This window comes from Lepidochelys olivacea (assembly GCF_965140295.1).
Source record: "Lepidochelys olivacea isolate rLepOli2 genome assembly, chromosome: 6".
Lineage (NCBI taxonomy): Eukaryota > Metazoa > Chordata > Testudines > Cheloniidae > Lepidochelys > Lepidochelys olivacea.
This window is the reverse complement of record NC_140416.1, coordinates 104,962,978-104,990,194: the sequence shown is the minus strand read 5'-3', so window position 1 is coordinate 104,990,194 and position 27,217 is coordinate 104,962,978. Positions and strand designations below refer to the sequence as shown.

Here is a 27,217-nt window from a genome sequence, read left to right as displayed (position 1 = left end):
ATGCCACAAGGTGGCAACAGCAGCATCTAGGAGATGGCGGTGATCAGTCCTCGATGATGAGGTGGCGTTTACTTACATTCTGCTGCCAAAGGCTCCAGCTGGCAAAAAGCAGGAGTAAAATAAACGAAGACTTTAATCTGAGGAGTACTCATTCACCTGCCCCTCTTTGCCATGTTGAGGTTCCTCCCCATCTTGTCTTTGGAAAAGATACTCAAATCATCCAGGAGTATTCTGGGATAGCTTTAGTTCGCTTGGGCCAGAACCTACCCACCGTTTTTAAGCAGAACACTCCCTCAAATTTCCATTTAAAATCAAACAGCTAGCATTGGATGAAATTAGATTATGAAAAAGAAAGGAGAATTTTTGAAAACAAATGGTATGAAATAATTCCTCTTTCCCCCAACCCGCCCAAAAAACTGTTGTATGTGGCCCAATGATTTTATAGACAAATTTACAAAGGGCTTCTCGAATTGTTCCCCAAACAGATGAATCCAAATTGAGTATCCCCAAGTTTTCAACAGCTGCACCTCATTACTGGGTTGCTGTGAAAAAAGCCTTAATGACATTTTGAGTTTTTTGTGGCAACAAGAACAACATTCCATAAAAGGCACCTTACTTCTTTGTTTTCCCCTTTTAGCTTGATTAACATGGAACAGAAAGTTGTAGTCGGTGCTACTCCTTTCATCATCTCTGCTCACACAGGGATGCTATTCTTTACCAGCAAGGAATATTTATAGGGTCTTCAAGAAAGTTCAGGCATGATCATTTTAAACAAATGTATTTAGCATCTGGAGTTGTGTTTTGGATTTGAAAGGACACAGTCAGCGTGGATTCTGGGCTATTTCAACAAAATTAGTCATCAGTTGCAGATTCTAAGTCTTGTGTTTGAATTCTGCTGGCTGTCTTTACAAGTACTACATATTCCTTTTTTTCATCTTTCGCATGGTGTGGTCTGAAAGACACATCGTAAATAGGAAATAGACACTGAATATAAAGTGAAAATTACTGTATATAAAATGAGGACACAAAAACTGTTTTAAAAAATGAGAGAGCAAGAGAGACAGAAACAACGTGTCTCCATTCATTCAGTTAGGGCTACTTATGTGTTACTTGTAAAAAAACCAATTCAGACAAAAGTGTAAGATTTTTTGAAACTGATGGTGTCCCTTTAAGGATTGTACACATGTAACAGGCCTTGTTCTCTATGGCACTGCCCCTTGTGTAGTCATTTACACTGTGCAAAATGGGTGTAAAATGCTACATTTCTGATTTGGTAGAGTTTTGCACAGAGGTATGTGGTCACACAAGGCTCAAGGCAGTGGACAATCAGGACTGAAGTGTCTCCATAACTGCAGTTAAACTGGATTAGAGCCACCATATGTACTATGGGCTGGATTTGCCACTTGCTTACACTGGTGTAAATGGGAGTAACTCCAGTGAAGTCAATGCAGTTACTCTCGTGCAAGTGAGATGAGACAAGACTCTCTGAAATGAAACTTGAATCAATTTGTAGAATTTAACACATAATTCTTCCAGACACTACAATGACTCCGGGTAGGATTCCTTCCTCATGTAAACAGGTGTAATTCCCACTTTAGTCAATACATTTACACCGGCATAAAAACAGCCAGAGAGGAGAATCAGGTCCCTGCCTTCATTTTCCTTTTAAAGCCAGAGCATGGAGATTCAACACTAAGTTATCTCCATTTTCCACAACAAAACACACAGACTCGTAGATGCTCAAAGATCAATGTTCAGTTTTTTGTACAGGTGCCAGAACAGTTAAGCAGGCAATGTGAATGTTTGGATAAACAAAACTTTAAAACACTGCCATTTGGGAATGTTTTTCAGCGGAATGCTGCTAGACCTGGCTGGGGGAACTCTGTGCTACAGTTGCATTTGAGATGACAAAGGGGTACATCTTTCTATTTCATAATCGCTAACATGAGGATGTTTCTTCTTCCACCTGTAAAAAAGAAAACCCTGATCACACACATGCTCAAGCGATTATGTTCTGTACATTCTCTCCCTCCTCCCAGCACACACATTATAGGATGTATGGGGACAAGACTGCAAGATTACTTAAATCAGATATAGCATCCTCAGGGTTAAATATACCGTTTTCAATACATCCACTGTTTAAGAAGGGGGAAAAAGAAAGATGAGGTTAGTCCATTTCTACCCTCCCATTCCTCCCAATGTGCTGTTTTTAGTTTTCAGTTTATAACCTCTTCATGGCTACATATCACTCCTGCATCTTCTTTGTGGGAGCAGTTGTTTTTGCCAATGTCTGCATGTGTGCATTCCAGCAGGTTCTTCTCCTGCCCAGTGCACTCAACATCATCAAGAAGAATCCGAAGCAAACGTCCTTCCCCAAACTCCGCTCTCTTGGTTGCCCTGACAACATAAGGGAACCCTAACTGGCGACACACCACAACTGCCGCCTTGGAGTTCCACAAGTCATCACACACAGTGCCCCACTCTCCATTGATGTAAATCTCCACCCTTCCCCGGTCTCTTCCTCTTGCTTGCCTGTTCATCAGTCGCACTGCACCATTCAGGAGCTGGGGTGGAGTCAGAGTGCTGGGAAGTTTGTTTTTCCTTCTCTGCCCTCTTCTTTCCCCACTCTTCCCCCCTTTCCTGGACTTTGGGGGTTTGGTTGTTGGTGTTCTGGAGGTCACCTGCACTCTATTTTGATTCCTTAGAAGGTTCAAGATTTGTTCCACCCAGTCTGGAGTAGTGGCATGGGGTGTTTCAGAAGTTGGCCTACCCCTGCGTGGGACTTTGGTGGTAGTCCTTAATCTAGGCCGTTGGGTTGGTGTTTTCACAATCAGTTCTTATTGGGGGAAAAACAGAGGTAACGATAATGAGTTTATAAAGCTAGTACAATAGTTTAAAATGACTACATAAAAACAGTGCTAACTTATAGCTCCACTGTATTTAACTTCTGATGGAGTTTACTTTCTTGATCCTGTTGAGTAGTTAAACCAACATTGCATCAGCTAAAAGTTTCCAGTGTATTAAGAATGTCTGGCTGCTGGAGATGACTGCACAGTTCAATGCCAATAAATAGGACAAAAAAGGAAACATTACCAAATTTGCATGCACAGTTTACCAACAGAACTTTAATGCGTGGACATATCAAGAGTCAGACTTAAATGCTCGAGACTTCTGGCAAGAAATAGAGGTCTCTCCAAGTACCTCTTGCCCCTGCAGAAAGCATTTTTAAAGACATGCTTCTACTTCTGCTGTCTTCTTCATTACTAATGATTGGATCATTACCAGATTGTGAGAGCTCCAGCCTCCCCACTGTGCCAGATACTTTATTCAATGTGGCTGGAATCACAGACATTCACAATCAATTCTCTCTGGTAACTGGAATGTGCAAAAAGAGCTGAGTTGCCAGGACAACACATAAAACAGTGGGTTTTTTTAAAACAGTCTTGAACTGCAAAGGGCTGGACATATTTTACTGTTGCAGCTTCCAGGAATTACTGGACTTGCTTATTCGTTCTATTTTTAAGTTAAAAATAAATATAGGATAGTCAAAGGGATAGTTACTTTAGTCAGAATAATAATTAACCACGTAGCTCTCCCAACATTATGCATATTTGCAAAGATGTCAAAATTCTGCTGTTTAGCCTATGGACTTCCCCTCCAACCTCACTCATCATTCTTTTTAATATACAGAGGGGAAAAAGTGTCAAACACCACCCTCTCCTAAATAACCCACATCCTCGACTGGCCAAGATTTGGAGGGGCTCAGTTTTTTGGAACATCCTCCCAGAATCCCATATGTTGGCAGGGGGGGTCTTGTTTGTAGCATGAAAAGCATTCCCTATTCTGAAAGCTCAGCTTCTGAAGACAGAAAATAAATTGGGGAAACTGACAATACAGAGAAGAGATTATCACACTCTGGAAACTTACACATTGTTAGGTTTAGGGCCTGATCTCACAATGTACTCAGCAATTCTGGAGCTCACTAATTGATAAAGTCTATCATTATGCAATAGTACATTCAGTAACAGGCAATCAATGGCGGGGGGGGGGCATGGAGGGGATGCGTAAGCCAGAAGTTCAGCTGATTATCTGACTGAACTGAATCTTTTGAGAGCATTTTCCTCATCCTTTCCTGACCTCTAAGTAACAGTGGCTCAGATCCAATCTCTCTCAAGGAGCTAATTTCCAGTCCTCCTCTAATAACAAGACTTTTCACACACTGAAGTGCTTCTGCCTATTAGGAGGTACTCCTAGTGTACTCCTACTCCTAGTGGAAAGCACTGTAGAATTCAAGACTGCAGTGCAGAGATGACAACAGGCAGGGTTTAAATTCTCACAGACTATTTCCCAGAGCCCGAGGGCTTCTGCCCCACAACCGCGGGAAGGGGCAGGGCTCGGGGCTTCTGCCCTACCGGAGGCACCAGAGCTCCCACAGGTCTGAAAATATTTACCTGAGCTCTGCTCTGAATGGCTCTGGCTGAATTTAAGTCCTGGCACAGGGAATCCACGCTGCTCTTAATGAGACAGCCATATTGCTATCTACCACAGAAAGGGAAGATGGGAGGGAATGGGAAAAAGTCAGGTAAGGAGGCACAGTCTAAGCTGAATGTTTAGTATGTCTATCCTAGGTACTTATATGGCCTCCCACCACCCCAGTATCTGAGTGCCTCACAATCTTGAATGTATTTATCCTCACAACACTCCTGTGAGGAAGGGGAGTGCTGCTATCCCCATTTTACAGACATGGAACTGAGGCACAGAAAGACTAAGGTGAGGTCTATACCACAAACTGAAATTGGTATAACTACATTGCTCAGGGGTGTGAAAAATCCACACCCCAAGCAATGCAGTTATATCAACCTAACTCCCAGTGTCGACAGCACAATGTCAAAGGGAGAGCTTCTCCCATCAACATAGCTACTACCTCTCACAGAGGTGGATTAACTATGCCGACAGAAGAAGCCCTCCCATCAGCATAGGTAGTGTCTTCACTGAAGTGCTGTGGCTTTTAAGTGTAGATCTGCCTCCATTGCCTTGCCCAAGGTTACACAGGAAGTCTGTAACACAGCAGGGAATTGAACCAGCGTCTCCCAAGTCCGAGGCTAGTGCCCCAACCATCCTTCCACTCCTTATATTAAAAAGGTGTCGATAGAAATTAATTTTAAGGATAGACTGGGCCTGAGGCTCTGGATGGTTTGCATATATCCAAAAAGACAATGCTGGTTTTGAGTTTATATTTACGGATCAAAAATAAGGAGCAACAACAATACTCACTCTCCTTCGGCACAAACTTTATTAGCCTGCTTTTCACTTTCACTGACAAAGGCTCAACACGGCATTTTCCTGGGGGTGCTCTCCTGTGAAAGAGGAACATAGACGATACAGGATGAATTGCTTTCCAATGGTATCAGCAGCATTCTTTGTTTCCATTGCTTTTCAATGAATTTCGTACTTCTGGAAAAAAGGTCTATTTAAATGACCCAAATAAACTCTTATACCCCACCCCACAAAATCCTATTCATTCTGTATATCAGAGAGCTCAAATATTCACAAGCATGTGCAATATTTTGATAGCATTTTCTTGATCATTGCTGTATCCATCAAAGTACAAATCACTGGTAGGTTCAAGCGATACAGAAAGATATGAATCAAATTGAACAGAAAAAAAGCATAAAGCTATACAATGTTTGTTAGATAGCTGAAATGAATGTCATGTTCACATGCAAGTTTCCAAGCCATCTCCATAGAAACAAGATGGCATGCAATCATTTATATATTTAAAACAAAAATACACTTCACTTTGCACCACAATTCGTACAACAGAAAGGAGCCAGAAAGAATGATATAAAATGGAAAATAAAAAGAATCTGGAATTTGTCACTGACAGCAAGTTAACAGTTTAAACAGCATCATAGATGCAATTCACTTCAAATTAGATTTTTACATTCAGAGTCCCTTTTAAAGAAGCATTCTCTTAAAATGCTACATTCATTTGACTCAAGCTTGTTTGCCATGGCAGCGTCCTTCACTTTTGAGAAGTTATACCCAGTACACAGCCACTTTTTCCTCTGATATTTGGTTTGTTATTTTCAGGGCTTCTGAGGATTTTCAAAGCAGCGCAACAGTTGGATAATGCAGTCTGACTATTTGCATGCACACATGCAGCAAATAATCCCTACATAATTAGAGTCATTTGCATCTGCTGTGTCTGGAAAGAAGACCGTAGTAGCCAGACATGAAGCATAGCTCTCTCACTTATTGACTTATGGATACTATACTTTTGTAAGCCCTTGTACAAATCTTTATTTTTCCACTGCTATGCTCTGTAATGAGTCCTACTAAGAAGACTTTCATTTATAAATTATAAATTGCCAGTTGAGTTCTGTTTTTCAAAATTTTAAATGTTTTTATGTGGTTTGATACTAATAAGGATTATACTTTGTATTTTAAAAAGGGATGCCCATGGTTTTAAGATGCTGGTTTGTACCATGGAAACTGCAAACATCTTTTTAATACATTCTATGGTATGCAGGAAATATTCTAAATTGTTTCAGTTGATGGGCAATGAGACGATCAAAAAAGAACTAGTCTACAAAGGTGTCAGAAAAAAAAGAAAAGGGTGAAGTTCTGGAATTCAGAAGCTACCCATATGCAAGCAGAGAGATATTCTCTATAAATAAGGAGTTTTCCCATGCTGACTTGAAAAAGACGCTCAGAGAGCTGATGCCCAAATTTAGTTTATTTTAAATAAGCACACGTCTTAAAAAGCCTACTGGGCGCATTTATCTGAAGGCATTACTTGGTCCTTTAATAGTCATGTTTTAGTTAAATTAAAATCTATAAATCCTCCCCAAGATTCTCCTACATTGTTAATGTCCCAGATACAACAACTTCGTGCAATAGCATGAGATTCAGAAAGTGAAGCCCTAGTCTTCATGCCACTGTCCAAGCTAATTCCACCATTATACCAACAGCATAAATGGCAAAAAGTAAATTCAGTTTTTATTTTATTTTTCCTGTTTTAGTTATAGAAAGTGGTGGTGCTAATATCAGGCCAGGCTGCGCCCTTTAATTCACATAGAGAGGCCTCTCTGTGGACATGGACCTCACACCTCCCCTGAAGAAGATGTTGGCCAGCTGCAGAAGGTGCTCTGTGGAGGTGGGCTTTGTGCAGAAGGGAGCAGATGGGCCTGTCAGGAACATATCAACCACCTTGACAAAGGCAGCATCAGTTTGGGCAGAAGTCATGAGGCTCCACTGTCCCCTAATACAGCAGCCTCTGAGAGACTTGAGTGCCACAAAACCAGCTGCCGGCTTTTCAAGCTGCCACTGAATAACCCTCACAGCCAGCTAAGATATACAACCCCCCTTCAAAGCAAAGCCATGGATCACCCACCAATGCAGACTCCAACTCTGTGGAAACCTAGAGCATCCTAGGAAGCTTACTCAGAACTCTCCAATATGAAGCCAGTTCCTGTTTACACTGGTTTACTCTTTAACAAGGAGCCAAGGTGAAACAAGGGCAATTTATTTCAGCAATAACCATCAATCACATTTGAATCCAGGTCCACAGAACCAAAATGTAGGTTTTGTAACAAGAGCATTTCTCACCGTGAGGTGTCTACTATTTTGTAAACTACTCCATTGGGAGCGGTGGCACTTGGTACTCCAGTAGACATGAAGTAAAGTTCTCCTTAGAAAAACAAATAAGAATTACTGTCTGGGAAGAGAAACCTGTCATGCAACCTATGCATCCACTTGAAAAGACTGAATATAAAATACAATAGACAGACAGAGAATGGGCTATGTACCAAGAATTATTCTGTGAAAATATTAACATAATTGGAGAAAATAGATTTTTATGAGGACAAATTTGATCAAATAAATTAGTTAGAGATTATTCACACAGCTCTACCTGCCAGAGAGAATTTTATGTCAAAACTCACTGATTTCCTTCACACACACCTCTCTCCTCCCACCACACTCTTCATTCACCAGCCTGCCTACTGGAAAGGCTATCCTTTGGGTTCCTCAACCCTGCCTCACAGTGTCTGGCTTCAGGCCTGCTGCTGAGGATATTCTCTGGGTTCCCCATCCCAAAAGTGCAGAGAGAAGGGGAGAGAGAAACAGGCACAGACCTGCTGGTTGGGAGAAGCCTTGACCTGCCAGACCCCCTAAGGCATCCCCTATGTATGCAGTGAAGAGGAGGAGGAGAAGCAGCAGCAGGAGAGTTGAGATCAAAGAAATCATGGGTGTGGGTGGGAATCAAGGATATCAAAGAGAAACCTTGTGTGCAAAATCCTGAGGTCTTTACTCTAATTTTGCTTGGGTAAACTCCCAACTGCATAAGGAGCCTCAAGATTTGCCCCTGGATTTTAATCAAATTTTGCCATGACTCATCAATAATTTTTCCAGACATTTAACCTGAAAATAGTCACTGCCCTACTAATGAGGTTAACTGTGTAAAGGAATGGACCCAAGCACATAACCTGACTTTTATGCATGCAGAACATAACCACCTATACAGTAGCACCACCTCCCTGCAGAGAGCTGATTTGGGAATTTTATGCAAATATCACAAGTATACCAAAAAGATTTGTGGTTTGCCATTGCACAGGAGCTGCTTCCCACCCGTCAGAGTAGTAATCCTGAAAACAAGCATTTTAGTAAGGGAAGGCCCACTCAAATAATTGACTGGTAAAGTCATAAACAAACATCTCCGGACAGCAAAAGGGCCCAAGAGAAGATTATACCCTGAACTCAGTAGAGGAATATATTATTTTAGTGGTACCTTTTCTTTCCATTATACTGAAATGAATACATAGGAAGAACTAAACCTGTTAACAGATTACAAACCTGATACTCCATTGCACCTTGTACAGTCACTTATTCCAGTGCAGTGTAAGTGTAAAAAGCTACAGAATGGTAGGATTTTACATCCACTTTGCACCTCATGGGGGCATCAGTATTGTGTTTTAAAAACCCTGGCAGTGAGTCTCAGAGCCTGAGTCTACAGACTTGGGTTCGCACTGTGGTGCTAAAAACAGCAGTGTAGATGTTGTGGTTTGGGTTGGAGCGCTGGCTCTGAAGCCTAGGCAGGGGATAGGCTAATTATGTCAATAAAGGGTTTTATTTTTAAATATAAAAAAAGGGAAAACATTGTAAATTCAGTTATTCAATTGCATTCAGCCTGCATTAATACCAAACATTGCCCGCTCAACTGTCCAGGAACAACAAAGCGTTATAAAACCATACCTCAGGGACTGTGGCAGGAGTCATTGTGATCAGAAGCCAACAGACTTACATTACGTCTAAGAGCACAAACTTCTAAATTTCAATGTGGTGCATGCTACTGCTTAGCAACCATGCTAAACATTTGTGGAGTGACTCTAATGCGTCTACTGCTATGAATTGTACAGTGTGCTTATCCTTACTTCAGTCTCACATAATTAACAACATGAATGTACTAACACTTGACCAATGTCAAGTTTTCCCTTCAGATCCTCTTCCCCCTCACCCCAGTTTCATATCATAAGAGCTCACTCTTGTAACATACAGAGCCAGTAGCTTATCCTGAAGCCTCGTCACAAATAATATTATTTAAAACCAAGGCCAAATACTTTACCTACTACCTAAGCAAAACTCTCATTGACATCAACGGAAGTTTTGCCAGAATATGAACCTAAAAGGAAATATACAATTGTTTGCAATTCACACATTGCAAGATACTAAAACAGTGTACAATTTCCATTCTGTTTCACTCTGAAAGGAGATTTACAATATTCAAGGCCAGTACGAGCAGGTTTCACTGTCACCGCTCATTGTGTCTAATTTTCTGTCAGTCATTAATAGTGTCCAGTCCAGATCTTAATGAGCCAAAAGCATAAGCTTGTTGTAACAAATACCAGACTCCTTTCATTTTTACTGTCAACCTTGTGGCCACCCAGTTGCATCTACACTGCAATAAAAAAAACTCTGGCATTGAACCTCAGAGCCTGGGTTAATTGATTCGCGCTCACAGAATTCGGGCTGTGGGGCTAAAAACAGCACTGTAGACATTCAGGCTTGGTCTTGAGCCCAGGCTCTGAGAACTTTCCCCCTCATGGGATTTCAGAGCCCAGGCTCCAGCCTAAGGCCAAACATCTACACTTCATTTTTTAGCCCTGCTGCCCAAGCCTTATGAGTCTGAATCAGCTGACCCTGGCCAGCCCCAAACCATGCTGTGGTTCTTTTATTGCAGTGTAGATGTACCCCCCATATATTTCCTATGGCTTTTTCAAATTGAAGATTAAGGTTCCCGCTAAGTGATGTTTTAACGTATTTGTCCCCAGGCATTCGCTCCCCTCCAAATGGCAATGGGGCAGACGGTAATGCAAATGGATCCACAGTAAAAATAAATAAATAAAATGGCAAGCAACCCACTCCAAAACTGCTAATGGGCTCATCATTGCATGAGACACTGGCCACTTAAGGAAGAGAACATTATAATTGCTTGTTTTTAGTAGCTGTGAGAACTCGGGAGTCCAATTTTTTAATGTTTGGGCACACTCTGGATCTTACCTGAGCTACTCTCCAGAATGCGTGCTTCTTAACCTAAAAAAGTATTCTCATTCCAAGGTGTTTTGCTCTGAAGATAAAATACAACCACACTGTTCAGTGTAATACTATATGATTACCTGCCTCATCTTCAGCAAAAGAGATGATGTACTGATAATAATTATTGATAAGCCCAGGGAACACACACGTTTGTCCTGTTCCCATGCAAATTTCAGTGTACTGCCATTCTCCAGTAAAATCTTTCTCTTTCAATGACATTAAACGTCTGCAAGACAAAAAATAATTTTCAACAGGCAACTGGGACAGATACTTTTAATCTAGTAGTACCAAATGGGATAATTAAAAGAGTGCCCAATCCTGTGACGGATGTGTGCTCTCCACTCACATTAGATTCAACAGAAATGAAAGGGGATGAACATTTAATACGACCAGAAACATTAAGATACATTCGTTTCAATGGGAGTTAGGCACATCCTGTGGCTGGATAGTGCAAAGCATTAAAGATGCACCAAAATACAGAATGGTCATTTACTCTCCTTTTATGGTTTTAAATCAATGTCAAAGCCACATCCGTTCACATGTACTGACACCAAGTGAATCAGCAATATCTACTGCTGGTGTGATAATCATATACCTTCACAATAACATGGAATAACGATTACATAAAAACATGTTATGTGAGTCATCTGTAATATGCAGTAAGGGTTTGCACTCAGAATAAACCAAGCAAAGAGCAGTAAGTCAGCGATGGTTACACTGCAGAAGCATTTGCAGGCGTATGGAGCAAAAATGGAAGATTTCAGCTGGGGGTAATGCTTGCTGAGCGACTGGACTTACCCACTCATAAAATCACCAAATATGTACAGTCCATTCAGGTTTGGAGACTCACAACCTCGATAGACATAGCCTCCTATAACAGATTTCCCCATTTTGTGTGGATAAGCATAAATTGGAAGCACATCATCTGTAGGGGGAGAAGATATTGTGTCTTTCCTTGTTTTAAGTATGATACAGAATAGCTGTTCTATCGATAATAAAATTATAGATGGTTACTAGTCAGCGATGTGTACTATCAAATTCCCATCCAGCTTCTTGTTCTGTGCTAAACCAACTACTGAATGGAGTCAAATTTATTTTTATTATACTTTGGCCTTTCAGGTCTCTTCTCCCAAATGGCTGTGATAACTAGGGGCTCCTTACCAAGAAACTGACCCAGTAATTAAGTGTACAAAATAATTTAATGGTGGACCTAAAGGCTCTGTGATTAGCCGCGTGCTGTCATGGGAGATGCCTAGCTGTATTCCTGAGCCTGGTCTCTCCCCTCTAGAACAGGGCTACAAGCATGAAAGAAACTGTATGTTCACAACCCTGTCAGAGGGAATCTCGCATGTCACTCTGAAGTAGAGGAACTTACCCTTGAAGAGCCACAAAATAATTGTGGTGAGACATCGTGACAGTGTTGCCATATTTAATGCAAAATATTCATGAAATCACCACAAAACATCACCAGGGTAGAGTGTCATATTGTGACTCTCTAGGGCTCCATCTTAAAAGTTTCCTCACTCCCCTCCCTCTCTCCTCCCAAACTCCTGAATATAGGGACAGAGGGCATATGTATATGGGGGCAAGAAGGCATGCATTTCTCCTCTCTATCCCTCTTCTCCCACACAGCAATTGGAGAATAGGAAATTGGAGAAGGGAAACATATTTCTCTCCCCATCCTGTTTTCCCCACACTTATTTGCTGGGCATCCAAAGGGCTCAGCACTCTCCTGCGTCTCTCAGCGAGTACTCCCGTGACTGGCGATTGGCTCCAGGAGAGCCTTGAATGGCAGCTTGATACTCAACCTGCTGCACTAGAGCCTCATCTCTCTGAAGTGACCACTGGAGCTGAGCTAGAATGGGCACTGAGGAGATCTGAAGGGAATCCTAGGCAGCCCTCTTCTGTCAACAAATGTAACTCTCTGCCTTGGGAAGATGAGGGTAGTGTGGATGAGGAAAGCCAGGTGGGAAATCCCTTGTTGAGGACAAGAAACTTATTGAGCTGTTTCCATAAAGAAAGCAGTTTACACAACATAAATACCAGACCGGATCCTGAAAGCTGCCAAGCCCTTCCCACTCCCCTTAACTTCATGGCGCATTCATGTATTGTAAGGGTCAGGGCAGATGGCTATATAAAAATTATACAGCATAGCTTCCCATCTAAAGTAGTTACTTCTGAAAACTTGTTTTATTTTAAAGAATCTATGAAAGCATCAGAAACTGTTCTGAACCCACGGTGTCACTGATAAAGAGCTTCCCATTAACGTAGCTTAAGTAACTGACACACAGAAAGGCATTAAAAGGACACTTAAAAGGCTACTTTTTCAGTGGCAGAAGGAAGAGAATTCAGACTTAAAATGTGCCACATGCCTTCCAAGCCATTAACCCACATTTTATAGCTCTTAATGTCCTTTCCTATGTACCAATTCCCTTATATTTAAATTCATAGGAAGATGATGTTTACATGGCAAAAAGAAAAAAGTAAGGCACTGAACAACATAAAAACAAAACGGGCCAAATGCTTGGCTGGTGTAAAGTGGTGTCACTCCATTGGCTGCAGTGAAGCGATGCCAATTTACTCCCACTGAAGCTGTGGCCCAAAATTCAGACACATTTATGGCCTGGTGGGCCCTGAGATTTACTATGTTGACCAAACTGTAGCAGACAGCATGTGTACTGAGCCAAAGTGTTAAAAATAAAAAGTTAAGAGTGTTTTCCTTTTGGGATTAAAAAATAAATAATCACACTGCACAACAGAGTAGCCTTTTAAAAGCCGGCAGAGTAACCAATCCATGTAGGGGAATAATAGTTTGAAGAATCTATTTATGAAGCTAAACCATTTACAAGTTATGGAGATAGTAACATTTTACTGATTTATCTCAGGGGCAAGGTGTTGGATAAAGCCAATAGCTCTGACTTCCACACACTTGCATATTAGTGTAGTTTATGTAGCAAAAATGAAAATTGTCCCTCGTGCATATTTATCCAATTCACAGAACCACCATGAAAACTTGGCACAGTTTGGTATAATTAGCACCATATTTGGTTACGAAGTGGAATAGCCAGGGCATTAAAGTTCAGTTCATTTTTCTCGTAACTCAAAAATGGCAAGAGTTTTTAATGTAACTTCCCAAGTCAGTTTGCTCCCAGGATGCATATGCCAAGTTTAAACCCAAAAATACATGTTAGCAACTGCACAATCAACCTGTGAAAGCAGAAGTCAATAATGGAAGTCCAGGCACCACCCAATATCAAGGTCATTTATTTAGAGTGTATAATTACCTAGTGAGGAATTGGCGCATAGTTTCTTATCATAACAGCTGAATCCTTCCCTTGCTCTCCAGCCATAATTTTTTCCTCTCTCTATAATGTTAACTTCTTCAAATTTATTCTGTCCTACATCTCCGCAGAAAAGTCGCCCTTTCCCTTCCTTTGTATAGGGTTCGCCCCGATCGAAAGAGCAGCGCCACATATTTCTCACTCCGTATGCATAGACTTCAGGTCGAGCTTTTGGCTCACTAACAAATGGGTTGTCTGGAGGGATTCTATAAAGAGGCCCATGGTCATTATTGTCCACATTGATCCGTAACACTTTGCCTAGCAATGTTGATCTGTATTTGTTCAAAAGAGAGAGGAGAAAAGACAGCACTCTCTTAAACACATATTCTTAACCAAAGATAAGTATTTTTTTAAAAAATGCAGTCTAAGATTTCATAATTTCTATTTCAGAAAACATAAAAGTCTTTCAGTGCATCAAATATTCACGTAGTTAAAGTTTATGGGAGCCAACCTACGCAGTTTAAAGTAAGCCAGAGCTTTGCCAAGGGCTTTAATGAGGGCAGGATTTAATCTTACAGACAAAAGAAAAACTGATTTAAGTAAAAAATTAAGGGCCTGATTCTGCAAACATTTACACATTTCACTTTAAGCATCCGAGAAGATCTATAGACCTCAGTGAGACTGCTATGGGAGAATGGGAGAAAAGTTAAGTTGGCAGGTTAGCGTTTGCAGGATTGCAGCCTAAGTGAATTTATTGTTCATGAAAAATGACAGATGGGCAGAACCCCTCTATTTATCCCCCGAATAGGTGGCAGCAGCAGTGCAAGCTTCCTCACCAAGATCCAGCAGTGAGGATTAATGGGATCACCTCCAGGGTGAGGGCAGTTTCCTTGCCCAGTCAGACACTGGCCTCTTTGCTGCCAACAAGGGTGCCAGTTGTGGGGAGCTTTTTGTTATCTGGATAGTTTTACTTAAGCAACCGGACCAAGATCATCTATCTCATTTTGCATGGGCCACTGAACAGCCTTCGTATAGTAAGTACTTTTTGGGACTACCAACTTGGCAGATTTAAACTGGTGTCTTGGAAGTGAAAAGCTCTATAGCCCCCATCTAGATCCTAGAAAACTGGGCTCAGTTCAGGATATTGTGGCTAAAAATTGAGTTCGTGTTTCAGATTTTCATAGTTCTTTAAAAAACACATTAGTTACTGTTGCAATGTAAATTAGCATCATAACAACGCTTAATATGCAAAGAAAGGGTTGCAGTAACAAAGCTTCCTCTATAGTAACAAGATTTATGACAGCACTTGGTTCATTATGGCATCTATGCAACATACTGAATGTGTAATGAAAATTAAATGTGGTGCATTGTCAGCAGCTAATTTCCAAATGTAAGTATTTTGGGTGTTTGTTCCACACTGCAAAATGGCATAATCTAGATTAGGGAAGAGCTCCGTTTTGAATTATTTATTTTTAAATGAAGACATTTTGGTTTAATGGAAACATGGTCTAATAGATAAGCCACAGGACTTGGTGTCAACATATCTAGGTTTTATTACATTATGGCATGAAATTAGAACCAAAGGAATTTTCTATAATTCCAGTTATTTTTACCTTAAAAAGGCGAGAATACTGCTTTAATGCCTGTTGAGGAAACTGGAATCACACATTTAAGGAAACAATAAACATAACTAGAAAAACAGTTCCTCTCCCCTTGGCTTATCTTTTCTACTTAACCCCCCTCCCCAACCCACCCCCACACACAAAGTTGCACACACACACTTAGAGGCTCATACTTGTTTTGAGCATTTCCAAACGTCCCAAAAGGATCGCCAGCCATGCCTCCATCCCCAGTAAATATGTAAAGATAACCATCATCTCCAAAGAGCAGCTCTCCTCCATTGTGATTGGAAGCTGGCTCTTCTACCTCCAGAATTATCCTGATCAAAACCAGGAATGAAGCATTATCAATATTGGGTAACTTATAAGCAAAAGGCACAGTAGCACAATAGCCTAAGTACAGCATTTGAGACATGAAATTGTATGAGGACCAGGAAAAATACAAATCTTCCTCCACGCCCTGGTTATAGAATTTTGCTTTGTCCTTGCTCTAGAGAAATCAGAGATTTTTCTTTAACACGCTACATGCAGTGGGCCAGCTTTTGATTTCAGACACATTATTTTTTGAGCCATATAATATTGTGCACTAGTCATCTGGAATCCCAAATGGTGCAACAGGGCAGACACGTTGATTTTATTATTTTAGATAAATCCACAAAATTTTCAATGATATGGAACCATCACATTGTGCAGTAAGGAACCTATGTAACCATGTTTATGATTATTACACGCAAAATGTATTCTTTTAAAATAATATTGTTTGCACTTCACACATTTCATAATTTACTGTGCATATTTTGGTTTAGCATATGCAGTAATTTTTTTTTTGTTATCCCTATCCTCCCCCTCTTTGTACCTTTTGTTTGTCATACACAGTTGTTGCTTCTCGTTTCCAGTCAGACTGTAAACTATAAGGTCCAGGACCGAGTTCTACCTGTGCATTTGCACAGTGCCCGGCACAATGTGGCTACAATTCTGATTGGGGCTTTCTGAGCTACTGCTTTACAAATATTAAATAATAACAACAACAAAGCTCAAGGCTTGAGGCACAAATTATTAAGAAGAATTACAGATGCATATTTCACTTGCTCCTGGAATCTGTACATTACCGAACCACAAACTTAAATGATTTTTAAAGGGATATCCTTAAAACATATTCATACTGTGTCAAGACAAGTATTCTGATTATTGTTCAAAGCAACACCTAACATTATTGTTAACTGAAAGAAATTTGAGGAAAGAAATCTTTTTTCAGCTGGTTTACTTTGTGCATTTGGCATCACTTTAAGTATAGCAAACAGTTAAATATAGGAAAACATGATCAAAAAAGTACACATTTTGGCAGTGGGATTCAGGGGCAAGTGTAACACTTGAAATGTATTTTATTTTCTTATTTTAAAAAACCCACTATATTTCAAGTTGACAGTCTCTCTCTAATATCTGTAAAAATAATTGATCAGATAATAACAAATCGCAGTATCTTGCATTAATGTTGTCCCCTCTCCTTCTGAAAGATCCTAAAGCGCATTGTAAACAGATAAACTAGCCATGTAGGGATCAGTTCATCCATCACTAAACTTCATCACCTCTAGAATGGAGTAGCTGTTCAAGACCACATCAAAACACTACCCAAGCGTAAAAGTGAAGAAGGATACTGTAAGTAATAGAAACCTTCTTTCTGTTCAGCTCCTCCCAAAGCAAAGGGATTCTGCAGTACAGCAAGACAAACTAGTAAACCTGAAGGCAAACAGAATAGATACATTCTCACTCTTAATGCTAATGGAACCCCACACAGGGTTACAGGCCTGACTATCCATCTCTGGACAATATTCTCAGTGAAGTCAATGGAAGCCTTGCCAAAGTAAGGACAGCAGGACCAGGGTTTGCTTTTTTCAGGTTGCAGCATGAATCTATTTTTGTAATGAACATTGTAGTAGCGACGGAAGAGGTTATAAACTTAGAGCCTGATGGATCTTCATTCAACAGGACAGCACGAGAATGAACATTTGCAGGGTTAGGCCCCTGATCCATTTCTCAAGGCTCTTCTCCTGTCCACATCTAAATTTCTTTTAAAGACTCACTTCTGCCATTCTGCCTACAGGGAACTAAGTTGACATATATAAACTGTCGTTCCTCTTCCCTGAGCCTCTGCCTGTCACTAGACTGTGACTTCTTTGGAGCAAGGATCACTCATTTTTGAGTGTTTGGAAAGTACCTAACACATTGTGGGTGCTAGCATAAAGATAATAAAATTAGTAATATTCAGTGATCTCATAAAACTGTCATTTTGAGGTCCTACTCCAGATTATAAACTTTATAAACCAGTCCTCCTTTGTCCTACATGCAAAACTTCAATTACCTTTGCACTGTAGGTGCAGAGCAACAGCAGAATCAGATTAGCTAACTCAGAAGCCATAAAACATTTTTAATAAGAAAAATATAGCTGTGCTTAAAAATAGTGCAGTTAATGTGTTTGGCCTATGCCTTAATTCCGTATATTAAGCAATGAAACACCAACATTTATGAAACCAAAACCTTACACTGCCTTCAATGATGCCTTGTTTTAGAAGAATAGGATGCTCCAATTCACTATAATGCAAACTTTTAAAATGCAGAAGATTATTACATGCAAAATGTATTATTTTAAAATAATACTGAATGCACTTCAGACATTTCCTAATTTACTGTGCATATTTTGGTTTGGCATATACAGTAATTAAAAAGTTATCTTATATAGTGTCTCATACAAATATATCTCAAGATGTTGCACAATTATTACACATTTCTATCTACCTAAGGTATTTATAGGGTCCCTCATTACCATAGTATCTGGGCTCCTCAGAATATTTAATTAATTTATCCTCACAACACCCTGTGAAGTAGAAATGTGGTATTAATTCCCATTTTACAGATAGGGAACTGAGGCACAGAGAGGCTAAGTGACCTGTCCAAGGTCACACAGGAAGTCAGTGGCAGAGTTGGGACTTGAAATGAGGTCTCCCAAGCCCTAAACTAGTACCCCTGAACCATCCTTTCTCTGAATTTTGTGCCTATAAGAGTAATAAATAATAACAGATACTATAGCTGTGGAATTATATGACACTTCAGGGTAGTTGAAGGAGATACTGAAAGGCACTGAGAAGAGAGAACAGGTAGATTTTAGGAGGACATTTTAAAAGAGACAGATAAAACAGATGCAGTCAAAACAGAGCTATAGAGAGGCTGTCTATGAGGGCAATAGCACAGAAGAAAGCCCTTTCATATCAATGTGTGTGAGACTGTGGGGAGGGAAGGAAAAGAAGTGTGTGCTAGATCAGCATATGAAGTGGCAAGTAAGGTGGTTTTCAGAGTTTCTGCTTTAAGACTGATGAATTAAAATATTATTTTCTAATAACTTTAAATGTGCTGAGCTGATGAGCCCAAAATGTGCTCGTAACAGTGTGATTATAGGAAGAGCACGGCAAATTCAAATAAATGCAACTGTATTTATTTCATTCCAAAAGATACATATTTATTTGAATGCACAACACCACAGGAATGCAACATCACTCAGCTAAGCATATTGGGCCAAATTAATCTTTGGTGTAACATCGCTGACTTGATTTATATTGACTTCAGTGACATTCCAGTAGGGATGAATTTGACTCACACAGTGCAGAACTTGAATGTGTGGTCAAGGTTTCTCTTGCTCCTTTTTCTTTCTTACGCAGCCGTCAAACCAAGGAAATTAAATGCAAAAAACTTTATGCAACATTATAGTTCTATCTTTAGATGTTCAATGGTTAGGAAATTCAATTTTTTTTCCAGGGCAATTGTAATTCATCTACATTGAACATGTATCTTTTATACCTTAATACATACCTGTGCAAAAAGAAGCAGCTACAATTACTCTTGGGGAAAGGGTTTTGAATTTTCTGATCTTTGTACATTAAAATAAAATCTCAGTTATAAATTGATGTCCTTTTTCCCCTTTAAAGTTACAGCATAAAGAGACTAGGACTTACTTCATATAAAATTAGAATGAAAGAGCAATATTAAGCCAAATAAATCTTGTTTATTGTGTTAGCAGGCCTTTAAAAATGCATGAAATTTTCTTTGAAATCTTAAATAATTTTGACAGATAAATGTGCATACAATACCTTTCAGAACTATGGTCCAAAGTATTCATGTCATCAGGAGAAATTCTGAACTCACTTATTCGGATTCTCTCTTCAAAATGAACTTCAACTGAATAGTAGACATACACTTTACCATTAAATTTGAATTTAGGATGGAAGACAATACCTAGAAAACCTCTCTCGTCTCCTTCCCAAGGTGAGGTAAGTACGGCTTCGCTGATGTTCAGAAATGGCTTTTCCAGCCTTGACCGATCTGGGAGGTAGGTCCAAACTAAACCAACTTGTTCGGCAATGAAAAATCTGTGAGTTCCATCATGTGCATGCACCATAGCAACAGGATTCCGCAGACCATTAGCTACCTCTACTAGGCACAACTGGAGACAGCCCTCTGAATTGGCAGTCATGAACCCAAGGTTTTGATTAAGATTCTGATTTACCAGCAGGCGAGGGAAACAATAGTCCACATCATCAAGTGACAAATAGTGGCAGAACTTTGCCATATTGTTTTCCAGGGCCAATAATTCTTTGTCCATAGAGAGATAGCGAAACATGGACCTGCATTTTTGCCACACCTGCTCACAGTATTCTTGGCAAAGTCCTGCCACTGTCCGCAAGGGAGTGGAAGGATCCTCAGCATCATACAAGTGAGCAGCATAGGGGGAGCATTCCTACGGAAAGAGCGGAAACCTCAGTCACTTCAAAATGTGGCCGAAAAAATTTCACCAAAATATGTAACGTCATTTTATCACAACATGCATGTGACTCACTGTGCAAATATATTTACATACGTAAAGATCTCAGACCTTTGAAAACGATTCATCCCAACAATCAAGGTAATAACCTCAAGTACAGATGGTGGGAGCCAGGTTTCAATGAGAGTTCTCAAATGTGGATTCAGGTATTCAAGCCTGAGTGACAACACAAAAAAACTGGACCCAGGCTCATGGATATGCTTAGTGTATATCACGCCAACGTCCTAACAGAGGAAAAGTGAAGTTTTGTGTTACAGGCTCTATTGTCCAAAGATAGAGAGTCACCATCACTCTACTCCAGTGTAATGCTGGAGCAACTGCATTGAAATCTTGGAGTCACACCTGTAACTATAAAACTGGACCAACACAGAAGAATCAGGTCCCAAAATTTCCACATTGAAAGAAGCAGCAACTGAGCCATCGCTTTCTATAGCTTCCATTCTTCTTCTGCGGACAAAGGCATGCACTGCTGTAACAGCTACATAGAGTGAGGGCCACAGGTCTGTGAGCACAAACTACATCTGAATACCCAACTACCTGACTAGCGAGTGCAAATGCATCTTGAGACCATTAAACTAGATTGTAAACTCTTAGGGTATAGAGACTATTCATGCTATGAGTAGGGCTGTACCAAATTCACAGCCATGAAAAAAAAACTACGGTCTGTGAAATCTGCTCTCCCCCCGTGAAATCTGGTCTTTTGTGTGCTTTTACCCTAATCTATACAGATTTCACTGGGGCTCCTGACCCAAAAGGGAGTTGCAGGGGCATCGCCAGGTTATTTTAGGGGGGTTGCAGTATTACCACGCTTACTTCTGCGCTGCCTTCAGAGCTGGGCGGCCAGAGAGCGGCGACTGTTGGCCAGGATCCAAGCTCTGAAGGCAGCACCCCACCAGCAGCAGTGCAGAAGTAAGGGTGGCAATACCATACCATGCCACCCTTAGTTCTGCGCTGCTGCCTTCTGAGCTGGGCAGCTGGAGAATGGTGCCTGTTGACCGAAGGCCCAGCTCTGCAGGCAGCAGCTCTGCCTTCAGAGCTGGGCTCCCGGCCAGCAGCTGCCGCGCTCCAGCTGCCCAGCTCTGACAGTAGCACTGCTGCCAGCAACAGCGCAGAAGTAAGGGTAGCAGTACCACAATCCCCCTGCAATAACCTGGCCCCTCCCAACTCCTTTTTGGGTCAGGACCCTTGCAATTACAACACGGTGAAATTTCAGATTTAAATAGTTGAAATCATGAAATTTATGATTTTTAAAATCCCATGACTGCAAAATTGACCAAAATGGACCATGAATTTGGTAGGGCCCCAGCTCTGAGATGTTACAGTGCCTATCATGAAAGGGTTCCAGTCCAGATTGGGCCCTTTGGTAGCTACTGCAACACAGATAAACAACAGTTTATGAAGATGCCCTGCTTAAGAACTGAATCAAATTCATATAAGGGTTATCTATCATGAGCACATTTTCTTGACATAAGAAGTCACTTAAATCCAGAAAATTACTTGTCTCTTACAAACTGACCAAAACACCCAATTCTCTTGGTTTTCAGGTGTTTTTTCTTGTCAAGTAATAATATATTACTTTCCACTTCTGATGCACCTTCCAGCCAAAGATATTAAAGTGCTCTATAACAATGCAATAAGCCTCAGTTGGTAAGGATTTTTAATTACAAGTGATAGATAAGTAAATTGAGAAAAAGAGAGGAAGAATGATTTATCACATATCACTAAGCCAGTCTGTGGTATAGCTGGGAAAAGAAACCAACTCTCTTGAATAAATCTGTGCTTTAATTATAGGGCCACACGTCTCCTAAGCAAAATGGGCTTAATTTAAAAAAAACAACATACAGATTAGGTCATTAGTCAATGATGAAAAGAAAAAACATCCAAGATACCTATATTTAAATTAGCTGGTAAATATACACAATTGTACTACACACAATATTTCATTTTTATAATAGTTCTGGCATCTCCCATAATAAAGCAAGGGACTATGTAACAGATCTGGTTAGTGTATAATAAGATTTCTTATTATGTCAACCTATTCATTGCAAAATGAAGGTTATTATGCTGATTGCCCTTCAAATGAACAGCAATTAATGTGAAAAAAAGGAGATTCAATGAGACAAAACACCAAAAGTGCATCCACAGATTGAGTAACTGCACACCAATTCACTTATGCAAATGTAAAAGTGTGCAAGGCATAGCAGATAAGATGGCATATTTCCTAGTGCATTTGTTGTGGCCATGATTGAAAATTTGGTCTTAAAAGTCAAACCTTAATACAAAACAGCAAGAGAATTCCAACTTAAAACTATTATAGCATTCATACTGGCCACACATGCATAGCTCACATTGACATCAATGGAGTTTCACACGCGTATGGAGAAGAAAACAGACTCATGTTAAATGCTGTAGTACATATGGTTCTCTGACAGGGTATCTTACACTCCATATGCACCAGACACCAATATTTTGGTTTCAATACAGGAGATAAAAATGGCATAGAAGCATGAATGCCTAATTCCTTTGTTACTGTGTTTGATCCTTAGGGCTTGTCTATATGACCTGCTCAATCGATGGGCGGCAATCGATCCAGTGGGGATCGAAGATGCGATAAATCGACCGCTGAGCGCTCTCTTGTTGACTCTGGTACGCCACCAGGGCGAGAAGCACAGGTGGAGTCGACGGGGGAGCGTAAGCCGTTGACTTACCACAGATCTAAGTATGTCAACTTCAGCTACATTATTCATTTCGCTGAAGTTGCGTAACTTAGATTGATTCCCCACCCACAGCGTAGACCACGCCTTAGTCTTAAGTCAGTGTTAATAACAGAAGATATTGTGGATAACCTTATATGCAAGTCATAACACATCTGTGGTGCCATTTGTATACACACAGTAACATCCCATTGGAAGTGATGTACAAAAGATTAACGACCAGCCAGATTCTGCACTGAACCATGTTTCTGTAGTATTTTCCACTACTAAAATGCTCAAAGTTGGGAGACCTTCTGATTCTGAATCCGAAACACAAGAAGCCTGATCTTGAAATTCTTTGCTTGTGAATCAAGTGGTGCATCCAACCCCTAATGCTACTTTATTTGTTGTGTTCAGTTAGTTATAACGTTGACTGACTTTGCACTGAATTCATGGCACAGCATGACCAGCAGATCTACATTCTCTTCTACAAATTACAAGCTACACTGTTTTATTAATGCTTTTAATTGAACTCTTCTAGGTCTTGATCCAGAGCACATGGAAGCTAGTGGACAAGACTGGGCAGGCCAATACCATGATAAGAATTGAAAGAAACACTGTCACTAATTTAAGTAGCTGGCTGGATATGTCTCAGTTATTTAGGCAGCTAACTTACAGAGTTACAAAAAATATTTACCTAAGGATTGACATTAATTGCAACAATTAGAATCAGGATTTGGTACTCAGATCCAGCAATAATTTACCTGTGGTATCAGTCTGGCAGTTCTGATGCAAGTTTTGAGAAAAGTGTTCTACTTTCCACTTAAACTTTGATATTTCTTATCAATTTCAACCTAGGAAGCACAATACTCTTACTTTTAATAATTATATACTTATTTAGGAGGTTGTAGTTTAATGGGAATCAAAGCCTTTGCCCTCCATCTCTTTACAAAAGTTTTCAGCAGGCTGTACCCATACATGTAATTATTTTCACTTTATATTGTTTGTCCTCAGCCCCTTCCTTGCTGCTTTGCAGCACTAAAGCAGCCTTAACTGGTCCCTTGAAAATTTCACCTGTGATGGAAAGCTTTTGAACAGCATAAAGCAGGGATTGGCAAACTTTGGAACGCAGCCTGTCAGGGAAATCCGCTGGTGGGCCGGGACCATTTGTTTACCTGCAGCATCCACAGGTTCGGCTGATCACAGCTCCCACTGCCTCGGTTAGGAAGGGGACGGGTAGCAGGGGGTGCAGTGTCACCTGGCCAAGTGGGCGCTGCGGGAAGGGAAGAGGAAGCAGGAGGTGCAGTGTCTCCAGGCCGAGCGGGCCCTGCGGGAAGGGGAAGCGGAAAGGGAGCAGGGGGCCTGGTGTCACCGGGCGGAGCGGGCGCTGCGGGAAGGGGAGGGGAGCAGGAGGCGCGGTGTCATCGGGCAGAGTGGGCGCTGCGGGAAGGGGAGGGACACCAGGGGGCGCGGTGTCACTGGGCTGAGCGGGCGCTGCGGGAAGCGGAAAGGGAGCAGGGGGTGCGGTGTCACCGGGCCGAGCGGGCGCCGCGGGAAGCGGAAAGGGAGCCGGGGGCGCGGGGACACCGGGCCGAGCGGGCGCCGCGGGAAGCGGAAAGGGAGCCGGGGGCGCGGGGTCACCGGGCCGAGCGGGCGCCGCGGGAAGCGGAAAGGGAGCCGGGGGCGCGGGGTCACCGGGCCGAGCGGGCGCCGCGGGAAGCGGAAAGGGAGCCGGGGGCGCGGGGTCACCGGGCCGAGCGGGCGCCGCGGGAAGCGGAAAGGGAGCCGGGGGCGCGGGGTCACCGGGCCGAGCGGGCGCCGCGGGAAGCGGAAAGGGAGCCGGGGGCGCGGGGTCACCGGGCCGAGCGGGCGCCGCGGGAAGGGAAGAGGAGCAGGGGGCGCGGGGTCACCGGGCAGAGCGGGCGCTGCGGGAAGAGGAGCAGGGGGCGCGGGGTCAACGGGCCGAGCGGGCGCTGCAGGAAGAGGAGCAGGGGGCGCGGGGTCACCGGGCCGAGCGGGCGCCGCGGGAAGAGGAGGGGAGCAGGGGGCGCGGGGTCACCGGGCCGAGCGGGCGCCGCGGGAAGGGGAGGAGGAGCAGGGGGTGCGCTGTCACCTGGCCGAGCGGGCGCTGCGGGAAGGGGAGGGACACCAGAGGGCGCGCTGTCACCTGGCCGAGCGGGCGCTGCGGGAAGGGGAGGGACACCAGAGGGCGCGGTGTCACCGGGCCGAGCGGGCGCTGCGGGAAGGGGAGGGACACCAGAGGGCGCGGTGTCACCGGGCCGAGCGGGCGCTGCGGGAAGGGGAGGGACACCAGAGGGCGCGGGGTCACCGGGCCGAGCGGGCGCTGCGGGAAGGGGAGGGACACCAGAGGGCGCGGGGTCACCGGGCCGAGCGGGCGCTGCGGGAAGGGGAGGGACACCAGAGGGCGCGGGGTCACCGGGCCGAGCGGGCGCTGCGGGAAGGGGAGCAGAGGGCGCGGGGTCACCGGGCCGAGCGGGCGCTGCGGGAAGGGGAGCAGAGGGCGCGGGGTCACCGGGCCGAGCGGGCGCTGCGGGAAGGGGAGCAGAGGGCGCGGGGTCACCGGGCCGAGCGGGCGCTGCGGGAAGGGGAGCAGAGGGCGCGGGGTCACCGGGCCGAGCGGGCGCTGCGGGAAGGGGAGCAGAGGGCGCGGGGTCACCGGGCCGAGCGGGCGCTGCGGGAAGGGGAGCAGAGGGCGCGGGGTCACCGGGCCGAGCGGGAAGGGGAGCAGAGGGCGCGGGGTCACCGGGCCGAGCGGGAAGGGGAGCAGAGGGCGCGGGGTCACCGGGCCGAGCGGGCGCTGCGGGAAGGGGAGCAGAGGGCGCGGGGTCACCGGGCCGAGCGGGCGCTGCGGGAAGGGGAGCAGAGGGCGCGTGGTCACCGGGCCGAGCGGGCGCTGCGGGAAGGGGAGCAGAGGGCGCGGGGTCACCGGGCCGAGCGGGCGCTGCGGGAAGGGGAGCAGAGGGCGCGGGGTCACCGGGCCGAGCGGGCGCTGCGGGAAGGGGAGCAGGGGGCGCGGGGTCACCTGGCAGAGCAGGTCCTGCAGGTGGCTGGCGCAGGCGGCGTAGTCAGTCTGGGCCAGGCGGCCGCTCAGGCTGTAGTACCGCTTCATCAGCGCCCGGTCCTGCTCCACGTCGCAGCAGCCGAAGTCCGAGTACTGCACGCAGAAGTCGAGCGGCTGCGGCGGCCTGAAGGGCGGCTTGAAGTCCAGGCACTGCGGGTGGGGTCGCACCTGGCCTAGCCCGGCCAGCAGCAGCAGCGCCAGGAGCGGGGGCCGCGGCCCCGGCCCCGGCCCGGCCCCCCCGGGACCCGGCGCCGCCCTGCCATGTGCCATGCTGGGCGTTGGGCTCAGTGCGGGCGGCAGCCTGGCCCCCGCCCGCTCCCTCGCCCCGCCAGGGCGGGCTCGGGTTATGCAATCCCCCGGGCCGCCCCTTTGGCTGCACGTCGCCCGGCCGCTCCCACCCCTCCGGCGCTCGGGGCAGCCTGGCTGCGCCGGAACCCAGCGGGCCGGCAGAGGCGATTCGCCGGCGGCTGGGGCGGGAGCTGGCCGGTCCCGCTCTCTCCTGCTAACGGTGCCCTAGGGCCGGGGGCCCCGGCGTCAGGCTGAAGCGCCGCCCCGGCTCTGGGCAGAGCCAAGAGCAGCTGCAGGGAAGGAAGCACACGTAGAAGAAGCAATTTTCGCAAAGAAATATGGGCTGCGGCTCCCGGGGGGGCAGCTCCACATAGCTCAGGGCTGTGAGCATTTCACTCCCCAGCCTATGGCGACACATAAAACCCCACAGAGACATAGGTGCTGCTGCGGCCCTTCCGATATTACAGCCACCGGCGGGGTTCTCCCAACTCCACCTCCACAAGAGGCCATGGCTAGGAGAATTCCTCACTCCAGCTGGCACTGTCTACACCAGGGACTCAGTCAGTTTAGCTACCTGGGGATTTTTCACACCCCTGCGCAAAGCTGGGTCAATCTGATTTTGTCCTGTTGTCCAGCCCTAAGAGATGTATTTAGGTCAATTTAACCCCCAGAGTAGACACCCCAAGGTGGATGGAAAAATTCTAGCTACGGCCTTTTGGGGAGGTGGATTAACTACAGCAATGGAAAAAGCCCTTCTGTCACTGAAGCGAGTGTCTATGCCACAGGTT

General features: G+C 44.0%; 1 protein-coding gene across 3 annotated transcripts; it reads right to left on the bottom strand.

Moving 5' to 3' along the window:
• Nucleotides 1-1,733: 1,733 nt before the first annotated feature.
• HHIPL1 (HHIP like 1) lies at nucleotides 1,734-26,706 on the bottom strand. Of its 3 annotated transcripts, none has more exons than XM_084631341.1 (9): nucleotides 26,103-26,705; nucleotides 19,636-20,282; nucleotides 15,673-15,816; nucleotides 13,881-14,209; nucleotides 11,395-11,521; nucleotides 10,677-10,822; nucleotides 7,612-7,693; nucleotides 5,275-5,357; nucleotides 1,734-1,966 (listed from the first exon to the last, which is right to left on the bottom strand). In XM_084631341.1, exons 1-9 carry the CDS (start codon nucleotides 26,409-26,411, stop codon nucleotides 1,926-1,928), a joined length of 1,908 nt encoding a protein of 635 aa, XP_084487467.1. In that variant the 5' UTR covers nucleotides 26,412-26,705; the 3' UTR covers nucleotides 1,734-1,925. The 3 variants fall into 3 exon arrangements, with proteins under 3 accessions (XP_084487467.1, XP_084487465.1, XP_084487466.1); XM_084631339.1 differs by having other exon boundaries at nucleotides 1,734-2,836; nucleotides 26,103-26,695; XM_084631340.1 differs by lacking the exon at nucleotides 1,734-1,966 and adding an exon at nucleotides 4,382-4,539 and having other exon boundaries at nucleotides 26,103-26,706.
• Nucleotides 26,707-27,217: the final 511 nt, after the last annotated feature.